Raw genomic sequence first — 18,100 nt, forward strand, 5'->3', positions numbered from 1 at the left:
AAGGAGTCTCCAGTGTCAGCACTTTGTAACACTGAGAGTTATAGCTGTAAGCATTTTGACAGCAGGACAGTGGGGTTTATACATCGTGGTTTCTCATTAACATAACAAGCTGCATTTTAACTTCAAGAAATAGAAAAAATAGAGGCTGGTGAAGAAATGACTGTTTAGAGCTGCTGTAGCATAAATGAGAGCAGATGTTAAACTTGCAAGTACATTGGGATAAAAATGTGTCATAATCATTAGTAATTTGCTGTGGCATGAGAGGAAACAAACTTATTGTCAGTGCGGTATAACTCGTATGTCGTGAGAGCTGTGCTGTTTATTTTTCTTTAGGATATGTTCACGTTAGATGAAGAAGCCTCTACTGACTGTAAACATGGCATGTGAGACTACAGTGAAGTCGTAAGAAGTAAATTGTGCACTTGCGTGTGTCATGACGCAGGTTTACTCTGCTCTTCCAAGAGAGACAGTCCCAGAGCACATATCATTATCATTTTTGTGATAAATGATGCTGAAACACAATGCTGAAGGGTTAAATTATTCTGCTATATTGTGATAAAAGAATCCGCCTCTAGTTTTAGCACTAGAAAATACTATAATGGTGTGTACATTAATGTCAAGAAAGATCATATTGTCAGAGATGATTATCACACTGTAAATATACAAGACAAATGATCATTAGGTACATTTCCAAGTGTAAATATTTTTGAGACAGACATTTGAGAAGACTCTTTATCTAAGCTAATCCGGATAAGAAACAGGGATATGAGTCTGACCATGCACACAAGCAGAAGTTTGCAGAAGTATCTGTTTTATTCACACAGCAGTGTTGGTGTGTTAATAAAACTCAACCAAACACACAAGACGCTAAATATTTTCCTACACTGGGTTTACAGTTTCTAAATGCACAGATCAGTGTAGCAGGAATAGTCAGCTTTAAGAATCAGAAGAAATGTTATTCATATGCAATACATGTAATAAATAGTATCTCCTCTATGTTTTATTGAGAATGAATAGTTTTTGTAAAGTTTCCTTAACTTTATCTCAACAGAGAGAGAGCACAAAAAGCAACAGAGGTGATCATTTATTTACTCTTTATATTAAAAAAAAAAGAAGAAGTTTGAAATGTTATATTAAAGTCTGGCTTATATCATGTATAGTGATTATTTTACAGACCACAATATATATATTTTTTTGTCTTCTTTATCCAGCTCTAATTCCTTATTAGAGCTGTAATATGTATATTACTGAATGCAATGTTTTTGTGTTTGTGTGTGTATGGGTGTGTGTCTGTGGATTTCTATAAAGAATTTATGAAGCAGCTAGCTGAAGCAGAGAAGCAGGTTTCATCATACATGAAGAAGTTCAGTAAACTCCAGGCTGATTATCACAGCCTCATCAGCGTGACTGCTGAACTTGTGGACTCACTTGAGGCTACTGTGCATGGGAAAATGGCAAGAAATATCGGTTTTATTTTCATTTCTTTGAATTTAAGTTTCTAGTTATTTTATTTGCTAACAAGTACAACAGCTAGTATCCCGGCTAGTTAATAGTTAGTATCCCAGCTAGTTAATTCAGTCCAAAGGAATGTTGTTGTTTTTTCGCATATAATGCTCAGCATTAGTCAGAAATGCACTTAGCTAAAGCTTTAAACCAGGGATCAATTATACTCAATCCTTGGGATTTATATAGTACTGGTAATCTGGTAAACACCCATAATATCGTAAGATTTTTTTTAATGAAATAATCAAGATAATAACCGTGTTTAATCTCCCTGTCTCTCCGCAAGAGAATGATGCACCTTTAATTTCATTAGTCACACAAAATATCTCGCTGATTCCAGTGAATGTGCAAATCATTGGAAACACTACACCACCACACTCCCACCCCTATCCCTGGAAAACTAGTGTTACATTTCCTGTATTTGCATTTAGACTGAGGCATCTGATGTTGCAGCAACGCTCACTCACAAACCCAGTTCAAGTGTTATTATTAATTCATTTACAATAGATTGCTGCTTAAGTAAAAATGTATTCAATTTTATTACGTTATTACATTACATACATTACATTCTTACAGCCATGCTTTTCCCCTCCCCATAGATATCCCCTGAGTATCTGCAGAGTGTGTGTGTGCGCCTCTTCAGTGGACACATGAGCCAAAGCGTCGCTCAGAGCATCGATTTTACACGACCCGGAACAGTGAGACACACACACACACACACACACGTTGTTGCTAAGTGAAAACAAAAACACTAAAATTACACTCTTTAACTCCATTTTAGAGTTAATGATACCATTTACTAAAAGATTAGCTTCATTTATCACACAATATTACTACTTAATACTCGAGTATTCAGCATACTATTGCTTATATACACTATTTTGGGAAAGTTTTGAGACACCCCTCCAAATCATTGAATTCAGGGGTTGGTCTCGGCCCCTTAGTTCCAGTGAAAGGAACTCTTAATGCTTCAGCATACTAAGACATTTTGGACAAATTCATGCTCCCAAGTCTGTTCCAACATGACAGCAAGCTCCATAAAGACATGGATGAGTGAGTTTGGTAATATACACTAATTTTGCCAAAACTTTTAGCAATATAGTGTATATTACTTATATTCAATATACATAATATGTAATAACTTTTAGTTAAAAACATCATTAAAGCTCAACAATAATTCAGTATTTATTCACATGTCTGGTGTTTTAACATCGTAGTGCTGCTCACACGGTAATACACCATAAACTGCCCCCCCAAAAAAAAAAAACAGCAAACATATCTCTTATCAAACTAATCGACACAGGCGTCTGGAACATTACCATTACACAACTGTCATTATCCCCGAAAGGATGTAGAGCCAGAGCCAGAAAAGTGTTGACACAGTAGGCACATCTGTTTGTTCCTCACTCACTTTTTCCTGTGTGTGTCTGTGTGTGTGTGTGTGTGTGTGTGTGAAGGGATATTACTCTATGACTCCTTATGATGATGGATATGTAAGTTTCTGGTGTATCTTCATATCTTTTTTTCTCTGTCCTCTCTCCCTCTTTCATCGTGCTTGTCCCTCCGCTCCTGATACTTTACATTCATCCTCTTGTCCATTAGCATGTCTCTGGCCTTATGTGACATGAATGCTTGTGTTCAGTGTAAGAATGCTTGTCTTTGTCCAGTGGAAACCCTGTGGGAATAACAGTTTATTATTTACCATTTAACCTGTTCTTACCCTCCTCCTCCTCCATCCTGCACTCCTGCACTAGAGTTCATTGTCCATGGCATTTATTAGACGTTTATTGCTATACCACATTTAAATTCAACATCTGGTACATAGAACATGACTTTTAGCATGTTAGCTGCAATTCTTTATCTGAATATTAAACATTTAAAAAATTAAATATATAGATCTTATCTTATGTATATATGTATAACTCTGAATATATAAATCTGAATATTAAACCTTTGCAGTCATATTTAGATCTTATCTTCGCTCTTAAAACCAGTGCCAGGAAAGTTATTGCCTGGCACTAAAAGTGAAGATATGACGCAGATTTGTGAATGATGTGTCACCAACTCTCATTTGTACCCTTTTCATTTTATTATGTTTGATCAGACGTCAAGCTTCTCAGGATATCTAATCCTTCTTTTAAGATTCAGGACGCACCCCTTACACACACAATATACATACAAAGGACAAACACTCAATAGATGTCCTGCCACATCTAATATTTATCTAAAGTTTAAAAAGGACACCCTTTATGTTTCTTGGTGAAATGAGGCATTAATGTCCCTCCAAGCACAAATAAACCACTAATGAGCCTAACCTTTCACTCCTATACATACCCCTCCCTCTGTATGTACTTGAGTTTCAGTCTAACTCGCTGTTGTAAGGACAGTAGAGGAGGAGAGAAAAGGAATAGAAAGTGTTATGTAAAAGTAAGGAAAGGAATTGAAACCAAAGGGAAGGAAAGGTAAGGATTGAAAAAATTGAAAGAGGATGAAATTGTGAAATTAATTGAAAGGAATGGAAGAACAGGAAAGGAAGTGAATTGAAAAAATAATAATAATTCAAAAGTAAAGTAAGAAGATTTAAAGAAAGGAGGATTAAAAGGAATCAGATGAAAAGAAAGTTGAGGCGTAGAAATGAAATAAAATACTGGATGGAATAGGACAGGAAAGGAGAGAAATGTAAAAGGAAACGGGAAAATCACAGTATGCTGATTAACCGAGGTCAGTGTTTAGACTAACTGCATGGATATGTTGGTTAAAGCCACAATTCTGCATGCAACCCTAACCATATAAACGCACAGTCTACTGACCTGCTACAGCTACACACATGCTTATGTACATATTAATATTACACTAATTACCCCACCTTCAGTCTGTCTGTCTGTCTATGTGTCTGTCTGTCTCTCTTAGGCCTCCTCCATGTTACGAGCATCCATTGCAGCACAGTAAGTATATGGCATCTTACTGCAAAATATAACATCTTAGCAAGTAAGACATATTGTAAATACAGTCATATTTACCCTGTATTTCTAATTTGAAGATTATAATAAATCAAACCTGATTATTAAACCTATACCTAGACTTATTGTGCTCATTTCAAGCTAGAAATTGTCTTGTTCTGTTGTCAGATCATTGTTCTCATTTTAAGCATTTTTTCCTAGAAAAAAAATCTAAATGATCTGCTAATAGAATAACACTTGAAACGAGTAAAAGCATCTGAAATCAAACTTTATACTTATAAAATTTATCACTTGTAATAATCTCATAATAAGAAATATTAGGTATGTTCACCCTCATTAAAATTATTCTCACATGACTCTCAAGATTTTTTAATATTGTGTAATATTAGAATCTTGTATTTAATATTATTGTTGTTTCTGTGTATTCGAACGCTAGTAGTGTATAATTCCTCCATTTCTGTTTACTGTCAGGAGTAAAGACGTCCCGTTGTTGCCCTCACTGGACTACGACAAGCTGAAGAAGGATCTGATCAGTGGCTCAGACAGACTGAAAGCTCTGCTGCTCCAGGCCCTGCGCTGGGTACTCACATATATACACACACACACACACATGTCAAATCCTGGCACTTATCTGTACCTTGTTATACCTTATAGAGCTGCTTGAGTAGTAGGCCATTTTTATGTAACATATATTTTTTTCCACCTTTGTGTGGCCAGAAAGAATTATTGCAGATAGTCATGAGTGGGGTGTCTGAGCTTTGTGTTGTTATGTGAAGGTGACCGTGTGCTTTTGGTTTCAGAGGTTGACACGCTCAGTTCAGGGTGAGCAGAGAGACACGGTTCTACAGGCCTTCATCAGTAACGACCTGTTAAACCTCTACACCAATAAACAGGTAACAGACTCTCTATTCTCAGTACAGTCCAAAGTACATTAACAATCCATGAACCAACTTAACATTGCTGCATGCTCAGATATTGCGCTGTCTCTTTATCAGAGCAGATGTATTACATATTTCTAATTGATCAAAAGGTGTTCATTTTCTATAACAGCAGTTCAAATAAGAAAATATTTAAATAACATACACGTTACCTGAGACGTAGCCAAATTCAGCATAGCAACAACACAGAGGATTAAGTATAACTCTGATTAGTTTATCAGGATCACTGGAGGTCATTTTTGCCCTATTATTTAGAAATCTGTGGTTCACCTCATCAAAGAGAAGAATGAGACAGTGAGGCAGTACACAGCGCGGCTCCTTAACACCTTCGCCTCTTTGTCCGAGGGTGAGTATGAGTGAAATATCAGTCTGCATGACCTCTGGTTATATGACCTCTGGTTATATGACCTCTGCTTAACATTCTACATGATCGATTTTTAAGATTACATATTTTTATTTAACAGGTCGTGCGTATCTGTCTCAGTGTTCCTCTCTGCTGAAGCTGTTGGTTGAATGTTTGCAGTCTGAGGACAAGGACACAGTGACCAAAGAGAAAGTGTTGGGGGCGCTTCAGAAACTCAGCCTCAGGTTTTGTATCACCCACATGCTCATTTGTTCTGCTGCTCTGCTTACGCCAACATTCACATTTTCTCATTCAGTTTGACGTCCCATCGACATTACATTACAGCAGCTATATACACACCTCACTTTTTCTTCCGATCAATATGACAAAATACTGTAGAATGATGGGAAAAGAAAACTTTACTGCTTACTGGAACATAGTGCTGACACTGGAAACTCAAAGAAACTTAAATAAATGTTACCAATCTCTTTTTAGTCTAGGCAGCCACAGCATAAGCCTGTGCAAATGTGATGCTACTATAGCAACGATAAAGTGTCTGAACAAGTGTATTAATAGAAGTGTGTATATGTGCTATTGTCAGAGCTGATGTCATAAATATTTTTGCATTTCACATTCCAGCTATGTTCTCTTAAAAGATAAGAATCAACCTCAGGGTTGTAAAAAATGACTCTTTGGCATCACACCTACCCATCAATCAATATTATTCTATTATCTCTCTCTCTCTCTCGCTCTCTTTCTCACACACACACATACACACACACACACACACACACACACACACACACACTGTAGATATTTTATCTCCATTACTTCTTACACTTGGCCTGTTTCTTGTGTGTGTGTGTGTGTGTGTGTGTGTGTGCGCGTGTGTATTGTGCATGTGTTTGAGCAGACGGGTCCATCAGTCAGCTCTGATCAGATTGGGTCTTATATCGTGGTTGATTGAGGAGCTACAGGACGCAGACTCTTTGGCAGATTACACAGTGGAGTATGCTGTAACCCTGCTGATGACACTCTGTCTGCGGACTCAGGGTAAATGCTTAAATCCACATTTCACCACACTATTAACTTTGCTTGAACACAGTGTTATGGCCACTACCATACAGACAGGTGAGAAATTACCAAATTACAGGAGAGAAAAACTAAATAATGTGTGTTAGCAACATTTTGAGTCTCCAGAACAGCTTTCGTCATCGCTGGCATATATTTCACACTATGTGGAACTGTACCTGAGTGACAGAGAGCTGGTCTTTTAATAAGAATTTCAGGTGGTTTGGAGGTAGGAAATTCATCTCACTGGTGTTCAGTTTAGCACTCATGCTATGCAGATCATCCTGGAAGAGAACACACGCATCAGAATAGAAAGATTTAGTGACTGAATAACGTTGATCAGCCAGAAGTTCAACTGAACTGAACCACACTTGTACAGATAAATAAATAAACAGATTTTTTTCCACAGTATAACAATCACTTGCTTTTTGTCACCTGTCTCTATGTAAATAAAGATCATTTAGATTTTTGTTGTTATAGGAGGCAATAAAGAAATGTGAAAGACATTTGGATTATTTTTCAGGAAAAAGAAAATGCACAGAAAAAGCCAAACAAGTGCTAAAGGTTTTGACTGACCTTTTGGGACACGAAAACAATGAGGTATGTTAATAAACCTGATTCTTTGTTTGTCTTGCAGACTTCATATGAACTTCCTGCTCACGCATACCTTTTTGTATAGAATTGGATCCCAGTACTTATACATATCTCTAGTTTCAACCAGCCACACTGTCTGAAAAGACAAACAAAAAAAAAATGAATAGTGAGACTCCCATTTGTATATTCGATTATATGTTAATCCTGAATAAAGTATTTATATTTATTTACTCATATTCTCAGGAAGCTCTGCTCTCTGCACAGATGCATTTTTCACATCTTTATGGTTGTCTCTGTGGTAACAGTAATCAAGGCTGTTCTATATATTCTATGCTATTATATGTAATGTACTTTATATTTAAACAATTTAAAAGCATTCACACTTGCAGTTATGTTGTTCTGAATATGAGCACAGCTGTGATTGCCTCTGCCACTCATTTCTGTAACCAAATCACTGGTCTTTGCTTTATATCACTGAAATCACTGATATTTAGTTCATCTGCACCTTACCCATGCGGGATTGGTTATAGTGGTTATACTAGATGGCCAGTTGATTTAGGCTTTGCTCTGGAGCTTGGCATAGACTGCTGGAGGTGATCCAGTGTCTGTTATCTAATACAAATCTCTGTGCGGGATCTGTAATCAGATATAATCAGATAAGTGTCAATATTACAGAGTTAATTCCAGAAGCATGCCTGTTTATATTGAGGAATGGGAATCTAATATGTGTGTATAATTTTAATTTTTTAATTGTATTTGTTCATTAGAAGCTCCTCTCTGCATTCTGACCATATGACCAAAAAGTTTGTTGACCTTCCCCAAATTGTTAGGTGCAAACAGTGCAAAGTCAAGACAGTGCAAAAACAATAATTACAGAAAGACAACACAAAAACAGGACACTTAGTGACCGAAAAAGAACATGTGTTATGAAATATGAAATGAAATAGAATGAAATAAAATGAAATTATGTACAGCTTCAGAAACCAGGTAACTAATAACATATATGATTGTATGTATGTATGTATATGTATGTATGTATATATACATTATACATTACAGTATACACTATATATATATATAGTGGCCTGACAACACTTAATGTGCAAAAATACAGTAGCAGCAGTTGAGGTACTGCAAAAAGTTTTGAATGTTTACATTTATCTTCATGTTTATGTTTATGTTCATGTTTGCATATGTCTTCAGCTTATTTGCACCTTAGAATATATTTGTATATTTAATAGAATTCACTCTTTACACTTACTCAGATATACACAGTGAGGGAAAAAATTATTTGATCCCCTGCTGATTTTGTACGTTTGCCCACTGACAAAGAAATGATCAGTCTGTAATTTTAATGGTAGGTGTATTTGAACAGTGAGAGACAGAATAACAACAAAAAAATCCAGAAAAATGCATTTCAGAAAAGTTCTACATTGATTTGCATTTTAATGAGTGAAATAAGTATTTGATCCCCTATCAATCAGAAAGATTTCTGGCTCCCAGGTATCTTTTATACAGGTAAGGAGCTGAGATTACAGTAGGAGCACTCTCGGGGAGTGCTCTTAATCTCAGCTGGTTACCTGTATGAAAGACACCTGTCCACAGAAGGAAGCAATCAATCAGATTCCAAACTCTCCATCATGGCCAAGACCAAAGAGCTGTCCATGGATGTCAGGGACAAGATTGTAGACCTACAGAAAGCTGGAATGAGCTACAAGACCATCGCCAAGCAGCTTGGTGAGAAGGTGACAACAGTTGGTGCGATTATTCCCAAATGGAAGAAACACAAAAGGACTGTCAATCTTCCTCGGTCTGGGGCTCCATGCAAGATCTCAACTCATGGAATTTCAATGATCATGAGAACGGCGAGGAATCAGCCCAGAATTACACTGGAGGATTTTGTCAATGATCTCAAGGCAGCTTGGACCATAGTCACCAAGAAAACAATTGGTAACACACTACGCCAATGAAAGACTGAAATCTAGTAGTGCCCGCAAGGTCCCCCTGCTGAAGAAAGCACATGTACAGGCCCGTCTGAAGTTTGCCAGTGAACATCTGAATGATTCAGAGGTCATGTGGTCAAATGAGACCAAAATCCAGCTCTTTGGCATCAACTCAAGTCGCCGTGTTTGGAGGAGGAGGAATGCTGCCTATGACTCCAATAAGACCATCCCCACCTCCAAACATGGAGGTGGAAACATTATGCTTTGGGGGGGTTTTTCTGCTAAGGGGACAGGACAACCGCACCTCATCAAAGGGACGATGGACGGAGCCATGTACCGTCAAATCTTGAGTGAGAACCTCCTTCCCTCAGCCAGGGCATTGAAAATGGGTCGTGGCTGCAAAGAGGAGTGGTCCCAAATTCCTTGAGATGTGAGATGTGTGCAAACCTGGTGGCCAACTACAAGAAATGTCTGACGTCTGTGATTGCCAACAAGGGTTTGCCACCAAGTACTAAGTCATGTTTTGCAAAGGGGTCAAATACTTATTTCACTCAATAAAATGCAAATCAATGTATAACTTTTTTGAAATGTGTTTTTCTGGATTTTTTTTGTTGTTATTCTGTCTCTCACTGTTCAGATAAACCTACCATTAAAATTGCAGACTGATCATTTCTTTGTCAGTGGGCAAACATACAAAATCAGCAGGGGATCAAATAATTTTTTCCCTCACTGTATCCATTCAGATGATCAATTTATTTGTCACTGGTTTATTTATATCTATTTATTATAAGTATATTGCTGGTACCGTCACAAAAATCTGTTCCTTGTTGCACTGACTGAAATTACAATGTTAATACTGACGAGAGAAGAGAAACGGTATTTCAATTCCTCTGTATGTCTGCACATATGGTGGTACTGACAATAAAGAACCTTGAACCTTGAAATAGAAATAAACATAAACGTAAATATAAACAGTGCAATACGTAGTGAACAATATAAGCTGTGTGTCCACACAGGTGAAAGAATGTGTGTGTGTGTGTGTGTGTGTGTGTGACATTGAGACAAAGTACAAAAAAAAGAGGTCCAAGGTTAGAATGGAAGAACTCAAGTGGCCTGCACACCTTAACCCCACTTAAACACACAATGTAACAGCTGACCAAAGATGAGTTTAAGGAATTTGTAATAAGAAATTAAAACAGAGCTACAGATACAGTCATGGAAATGGACAAATGTAAATGAAACATGGTAATGGACAGACAAAACTCCATTATTAGCTCAAGGTCACTGTGCAGAATGTTAATGCGAGTCGCTTGTCTGCACAAGCTGATTTAGGCAGCACGTAATTTTCTTTAATCATACATCTGTTATTAGACGATCTTCAACACACAGTTTGTTACATAATTAAGCCATGAAAGAAATAAACTTCAAGCACCTCTGAAATCGTACAAATAAAGCCTAAGTTTTCAGAACAGTACTGTATAACATTTTTGATGAAAATATTTCCTTTTAAAAATCAAATGTGTGAAGAGGAACTAAAGAACATTTTTGATTCAAATCTAATGTCAGCATTCCTCTGTCTCATGCCTTTTGTAAGCACTTCTCATAATAAGTACGTCAGCACTGGGTGTGTGTGTGTGTGTGTTAACGGTGTACACTGACTGGGTGTTAACAAACAGTGCGGGGGTCTGAAGTTTACTGAAGCTCTTCAAAAATAATAAAGTTTGACTTTCCATATTGTTGACTTTTTCACTCACTCCCTTTTTAAATACCAATGCTTTTCAGGGCAAGTTGTTTCAGATGCCGTGTGATATTCCTCTTTTATGGCACAAGTGTCAATCAGGCCCTCCTGAAAAAAAAAAGTGTGCATTTTGGAATACAAATGAAAAAAACTGGAAGGAAGTAATCATTTTATATTTAATGAACTAAATAATAAAGCTGATGAAGCACTAAAATGTACACTGATCAGGCATAACATTATGAACACTGAGAGGTGAATTGAATAACACTGATTATCTCCTCATCATGGTACCTGTTAGTGGGTGGGATATATTAGGCAGCAAGTGAACATTTGTCCTCAAAGTTGATGTGTTAGAAGCAGGAAAAATGGACAAGCGTAAGGATTTGAGCGAGTTTGGGCCAAATTGTGATGGCTAGACGACTGGATCAGAGCATCTCCAAAACTGCAGCTCTTGTGAGGTGTTCCCGGTCTGCAGTGGTCAGTATTTATCAAAAGTGGTCCAAGGAAGGAACAGTGGTGAACAGGCGACAGGGTCATGGGCGGCCAAGACTCATCGATGCACGTGGGGAAGAAAGGCTGGCCCGTGTGTTCCGATCCAACAGACAAGCTACTGTTGCTCTAATTTCTGAAGAAGTTAATGCTGGTTCTGATAGAAAGGTGTCAGAATACACAGTGCATCACAGTTTGTTGCTTATGGGGCTGCATAGCCGCAGACCAGTCAGGGTGCCCAGATGGTCATAATGTTATGCCTGGTCTGTGTATAGCCTTGATAGTTCTGGGGCTTCAATCTGTAAACAGATGAGACAACGATCAGCTTTTACAAGACTTAAAAGAAGAGAGGAATCTTCTTTTAACATGTTAAAAGTTCCTTTCCAAAAGTTCCATGTTCCTTTCTAAAGATTGGTGATGTGACTGCTGCCAATACCAGCATGATGAATGCTGAAGTGTATGGAGCATACAGGTTATATTATCTGCCAAATTGTTTGAAACTCAGACAGATCTTAAAAGTGCAGATAAACAATGACCCGAATCATACTTTGGAAGCAACCCAAGACTTCTTTAAGGTGAAAAATTGGAATGATTTCCAGTGTCATCACTCTCAAATGTGTGTGCGTGTCTTTATAGATCCGGTACTATGTAAATGGAGCTCTGTACAGCATACTGAGTGTCCCAACATTACGCCAAGAGGCCAAAGAAATGGTAAGTGTTTAACATTAACATTAAAACTTAAAAGCACACCTATACACACACACACACCCCTAGCCTTCATATGCATAGAACAGCTGAGTAAACAACCACGAGCTGCGTTCTTCTACTTCTTCTTCTTCTTATTATTATTATTATCATCATCATTATTATAAAATGTGCATACTAATACCTAGTAGTCCATTAATAATGAGATTGAAAGCCCAATCTGAATAAAAATCATTCATGTGAATACCTCAGTCAGAAGGCCAACATTTCTAGCTGATTAAATGAGGTGAATTAATGTAAATGTTTTTTTGTTTTTTTTAAATAGTAAACATGCCATATAAACATTTGTGTCTGATTGCCTTTCTATCAGAATATGTGCATGTGTTCTGGGATCACATAACTATACAGCATATTATAGATTTGAATCTATTAAAAGTCATTATGAGCAGGGATGAGGAAGTGGCTTATCCTCAGTAAAGTTCAGTATTTCATTTTTAGCAGAAATTCTACAAGGATGCAGAACATATGGTAGATTTGACTAAACTCAGAAGTAGGATGTTGGAACTTGGAATGACGTAATTGTTGGCATCTCTGTGTTTGAGCTTCAAAGAAATGGTAAAACCCTAGCCTGCTAAGTGTGATGGGGTATGAACTTAAAAAGCTCAAACAGAGAACTATATAATCAGTGTTATAGATTTAGCAAGCAAATATGTCTGATTAATCTAAAGCAAATATTTACAGCATACATTATTTCAAAGTGACAAGGTGCCGCTGTGTTAACTGCTGATGCTGTGAGCAGCCATGTTGATTTGATGCCACGTCTTCACTTTTTACTGGTCAGAAATCTGAAATGACTGGCCCTGAGCTTTAGTCAAAACGCAGCAAAAGTCATATATTTTTTCTTTTCAATTCTGGTAAGAATAGTAGATACATAAAGGTGTATAAATTATAAAGGTGAATAAATTAGTATTATTATTCATTTCATTAAAACATATAAAACACGTCCAGTAAAAGAAATGTCTGGATATGAAACTGTGGGATATCGTGTTCTAGAACTTTCTGTACTTGCAATATTATTTCTGAATTTAAATTACAGATCCTACAGTGCTGTAGGTAGGAATTAAGTGTGTGAGTAATTCAGCAATAAAATACATCAGTGTCATTGGGTTTAAGTGAACATTCCTCATGAAAGGCCAACTTCTGTGTTCCTGACCACTTCAAAATGTTCTCAGTTCATAAATGCCGCAGCATTGCTGTCCCTCAGTATGCTACATCCCCTAAAAGTTCAAGTTGTGGTCAATGCTTAGTGTAATTACAGTGTAATTTTAGCCATGTGAAGTTTTTATTAGTGCTTTAACATCACATCTGTGGGGAAATGTTGATACAGGGCTCATGTGCAAGTCTGGAAAGTCCCAAAAAGTATAACATTTCAATTTGTCTTTTCAGTCCAAGAAATATGGACATGTGAAAATATCTTAAATATAGTCAGATTGATCTATTTTTCCCTATTATACCATTACAGTAATCTAAATATGTTTATTTAACCTATTTCTAGACATATTTACTAATTTCAAGCTTTCTGAAGCTTTCGAAGATATTTTTTTCTAATTTATTTATCATTTATTTCTAGAATAAGCAAATGTCAATTTTGAAATATTTAACAGCAAACAATTATTTCTGTTCAAGATATGCTGTTTGTTCTTTTGAGTAAATATCGACTGTGATCTTGAGATGTTTCATTATTCTTTGCAGTAATAATCAGGTAACTAATAATTTGGATGTTCAATCTTATGCTGATTTTTTATCTTTTAGCATTTGTAGTTATTTATTCTATTTCTTGCATTATTTATAGCAATTATTTATTTGAAACGTAAATAAAATGGTGTTATTAAATGCAGTCAAAATCCTTGAGACATATCCTGTTTGAAGCGTGTGGGAATGAAGCTGTGAAGTAGGTTTTCGATGTGCTTTTCAGAGCTTGGAGGAAATCCTGCGCTGTTACATGAAAGAGGAAAATCCTGAACTGAACAGACAGATGGAGTTCATCATCAAACAGCTTAACTCAGGTATAAGCTCTTTAGAGCTATACGCCCGTAGGGTTTACATAAAAATGCCAAAAATGTAGATTACATACATGTGTCATGTATTCGGAGGATATTCAGCAGTCAGGTGTCCACATACATTTGATATTTAGTTCTTGAGGTTTCGATTCACTCATTTCATTTTAAGTGACCAGTCAATTAGTCTAACAGATACCAGGACCACACTTTGAGCGATGTAGATAAATTATAATAGTCTTTTAAGGTTTTATACTGTTATTGCTCTTCGCTCCAGTACAGGAATTAAGAAAAAATATAAAACATACATATACAAAACAGACATAAGTCTCCTGTTACTGAGCATTTACTCTACTAAATTAAGTTATTTCTCTCTCTCACACACACACACATTTCTCATCTCTCTGTTTGCTTCAATCAGAGGACACACCCAAAGATGAGCCGGAGTCAGGGGATGAAGAGGAGGATGAAGAAGATGATGTGAGTCTTAAGCGGTCTTAAGATATCTGAGCACAATAGCAAAAATTAAAGTTTATGTAAGGGATGCACTGATACAGCCCTGTTTATGTTTCCCGGGTTTAAATAGCAGTCATGAAATGGGCACATTTTTGCATTCATGCATTTAGACTACTAGACATTTTCAAGTTAAAGTGAGTTCAGTATAATAGAACTGATATACATTAGCTAAATCTATTAGTTATCATGGATGGAGTAGAGTTGCAGTGCTTTTTCTGATGTTTAAGAACAGCACACTGTTAGTTCCAACACTGGGACGTAATACTACAGCATACAAAGATACAATTGTGTTCACTTACGGGTATGAAGGACAGCTGTCCACATACTTTTGGCCATGTAGCGTATTTCATATTGGATTCACTAACATTAGCCTTGTAGCGTTCACTACAGGTATCTGTTGTGAATTCGTTGAAGTGGGAGTGATGTAGATGGTGTGTTGTGTATGTTGTAAAGTGTGTGTATGTGTCTGGCAGGAGGATGTGATGGAGCCCGATCTGGATAAAGAGGAAGATCTCCAGCCTCAGCCTAAAGAGCTCACTGGAGAACACTTACTGACTACAGAGTATCTGGGAGTATGTCCTCATCATCCACTCCACCTCACACAACACACTGTAACACTTGAAGTTATTTTATCCCAACGTAATGTGATTATTACTTTGGCAGTTAGATTTATTGTGAGATGCCACTTCAGCCATGAGATCGTGTGTGTAAGATAATATGACTGAAGAGCATAAAATACATTCATGGAAGTTTGTGATTGGAAGGAGAAAGTAAATTGTGTAGTAAAAGCTGGTTTTGTTTTCAATATTCACTACTCATATTATCAAGGGGCCTCACTTTTGAGTCGGATATAAATGAAATCATTCATAAATCGTTCATTTGAGCAGTTCCACAAGAGATTTAGTGTTATGTTATTTCAGAAAAAATGTTTGTTAGAATCGTTTCTCTAAATCTCGATTGATATAAATTGCGATGATTTACTGCACTTTTACATACATACAACACTTTCAAGTTTAAATACCTAGTGTGTTTCAGTTCCACACAAATGTAATGAATATATAGTGAAACCCACAGGCAGAAAGAAATATCAGACATACATACTTCTATATTTTTATTTATATTATATTATGATCAGCTTTTTCACATCTCACTGACTTTAACTTAAACTGAAATTTCATTGGTGGATATCTAGGTTTTCCACAAATATTAAAGTATTTAAGCCGCCAGCAATACAAACAAAGCATAGCACTAATTGTTTGAATTATGGGATAAGGATTAAAACAATTGGTTTTATGTCTTGTTAACATTGTCAGGAGTGTGTAGTTGTGTGTGTGTGTGTCTGGTATTTCAAGAGTGTGATTTTGTGTATTTAACTGTAGATCATGACCAACATGGCAAAGGTGACGAGATGGAGTGTGCATGCCTCTCAGAGCACAGACGAGCTTCTCGTGAGACCCGTAACACCCAACTCACACAGAAACTCTGTGTAAGACCTGAACACACTCTCTCTCTCTCTCTCTCTCTCTCTCTCTCTCTCATACACACACACACACACACACAGTCTCTTGGTCTTTCTCTCTATCCGTCACATACGGTATTTATGTTTGTCTGTCTCTGTATTTCTCTTTCTCTCTCTCTCTCTCTCTAGTTTATAAGTTCATTTTTATATATTGTATTTTATATATCCTGAACAATCATATATTAAAAAATATATATCTACGTGTGTGTGTGTGTTTGTTTGTTTTCAGGGCTGCCCCTGACAGACTTGACTCTATCTTCAACTCTCGCCCTAGTACCAGCGACTCCATCCGGCGTACACTAGGTACACACACACACAAACACACACACACAAACACACATTATAAGTTTGAATATCTATGGATGAACAGTGGCTTCGCTCTCTCTGTTGTGTGTTATCTTAAACATTCACTGTGTGTGTGTTTTAATGTGTTGGACCTGGCTCAGTGCCGCTCCATGTGTTTGTAACATTTTATGATTTTAATCTACTGCTAGTATTGCTCTCCACTTTATTTGCAGCAGTTATTAAGTAAATTTATTAAGTAAGCAATGATCATAATGCTTTTTATCTGTTTATATTTATATTAAATGTTGTAGTTCATCAAAGAAACAAGATGGTTTTTACTTAGATTTTAGCATCTATAAACCAAAACACTATTTAATTTCCTTACCAGCCTTTTATTTTCTCTCTGATAAAGTTAAAAAGCCAGAAAAATGTTATGTTACTAAGAAACCACAAAGCATGAACTCCTCTGTCCTGAAGATGTCAGATGACTAAGTTATGCCTTTTCCTCTGACTCTTACAAAGTGTGGACAGTGGAGACACATTCAATAAATGTTAAATAAACACATTCACAGAAAAACCTTTCCTTACTATTAAATCAATAATTTATTACTGGTTACAAGTGCATTAATATAAACTTCATCTTTCATGTCACTCCTTCTGACCAATCAAAAGTCCAGACTTCGACAGCACTGTGGTATAAAACATACACAGAACTACAGCCATGAGACATACTGAAACACACACGGTATAGAACATACACAAAACTACAGCCATGAGACATACTGAAACACACACGGTATAGAACATACACAAAACTACAGCCATGAGACATACTGAAACACACACACACACGGTATAGAACATACACAAAACTACAGCCATGAGACATACTGAAACACACACACACACGGTATAGAACATACACAAAACTACAGCCATGAGACATACTGAAACACACACGGTATAGAACATACACAAAACTACAGCCATGAGACATACTGAAACACACACGGTATAGAACATACACAAAACTACAGCCATGAGACATACTGAAACACACACACACACGGTATAGAACATACACAAAACCACAGCCATGAGACATACTGAAACACACACACACACACGGTATAGAACATACACAAAACTACAGCCATGAGACATACTGAAACACACACACACACGGTATAGAACATACACAAAACTACAGCCATGAGACATACTGAAACACACACACACACGGTATAGAACATACACAAAACTACAGCCATGAGACATACTGAAACACACACACACACGGTATAGAACATACACAAAACTACAGCCATGAGACATACTGAAACACACACACACACACGGTATAGAACATACACAAAACTACAGCCATGAGACATACTGAAACACACACACACACACGGTATAGAACATACACAAAACTA

The 18,100-nt window shown here is 36.8% G+C and overlaps 1 protein-coding gene across 3 annotated transcripts in view; it reads left to right on the forward strand.

The window, feature by feature from the left end:
• Positions 1 to 18,100, forward strand: part of LOC131360814 (lisH domain-containing protein ARMC9) — a 49,318-nt gene that overhangs the window by 4,525 nt on the left and 26,693 nt on the right. For 2 of the 3 annotated variants that reach the window (XM_058401587.1, XM_058401589.1), the window contains 17 exons: positions 1,052 to 1,076; positions 1,309 to 1,454; positions 2,103 to 2,201; positions 2,961 to 2,996; positions 4,414 to 4,448; positions 4,935 to 5,043; positions 5,264 to 5,356; positions 5,657 to 5,747; positions 5,866 to 5,989; positions 6,658 to 6,797; positions 7,339 to 7,415; positions 12,216 to 12,290; positions 14,260 to 14,350; positions 14,763 to 14,821; positions 15,331 to 15,429; positions 16,237 to 16,343; positions 16,606 to 16,679. In XM_058401587.1, the coding sequence (XP_058257570.1) occupies positions 1,052 to 1,076; positions 1,309 to 1,454; positions 2,103 to 2,201; positions 2,961 to 2,996; positions 4,414 to 4,448; positions 4,935 to 5,043; positions 5,264 to 5,356; positions 5,657 to 5,747; positions 5,866 to 5,989; positions 6,658 to 6,797; positions 7,339 to 7,415; positions 12,216 to 12,290; positions 14,260 to 14,350; positions 14,763 to 14,821; positions 15,331 to 15,429; positions 16,237 to 16,343; positions 16,606 to 16,679 (1,480 nt within the window). The remainder of the gene's footprint in view (positions 1 to 1,051; positions 1,077 to 1,308; positions 1,455 to 2,102; positions 2,202 to 2,960; positions 2,997 to 4,413; positions 4,449 to 4,934; positions 5,044 to 5,263; positions 5,357 to 5,656; positions 5,748 to 5,865; positions 5,990 to 6,657; positions 6,798 to 7,338; positions 7,416 to 12,215; positions 12,291 to 14,259; positions 14,351 to 14,762; positions 14,822 to 15,330; positions 15,430 to 16,236; positions 16,344 to 16,605; positions 16,680 to 18,100) is intronic. The other variant, XM_058401588.1, reaches the window with a different exon arrangement.

The sequence above is a fragment of the Hemibagrus wyckioides genome, linkage group LG10 (genome assembly GCF_019097595.1).
Source record: "Hemibagrus wyckioides isolate EC202008001 linkage group LG10, SWU_Hwy_1.0, whole genome shotgun sequence".
Lineage (NCBI taxonomy): Eukaryota > Metazoa > Chordata > Actinopteri > Siluriformes > Bagridae > Hemibagrus > Hemibagrus wyckioides.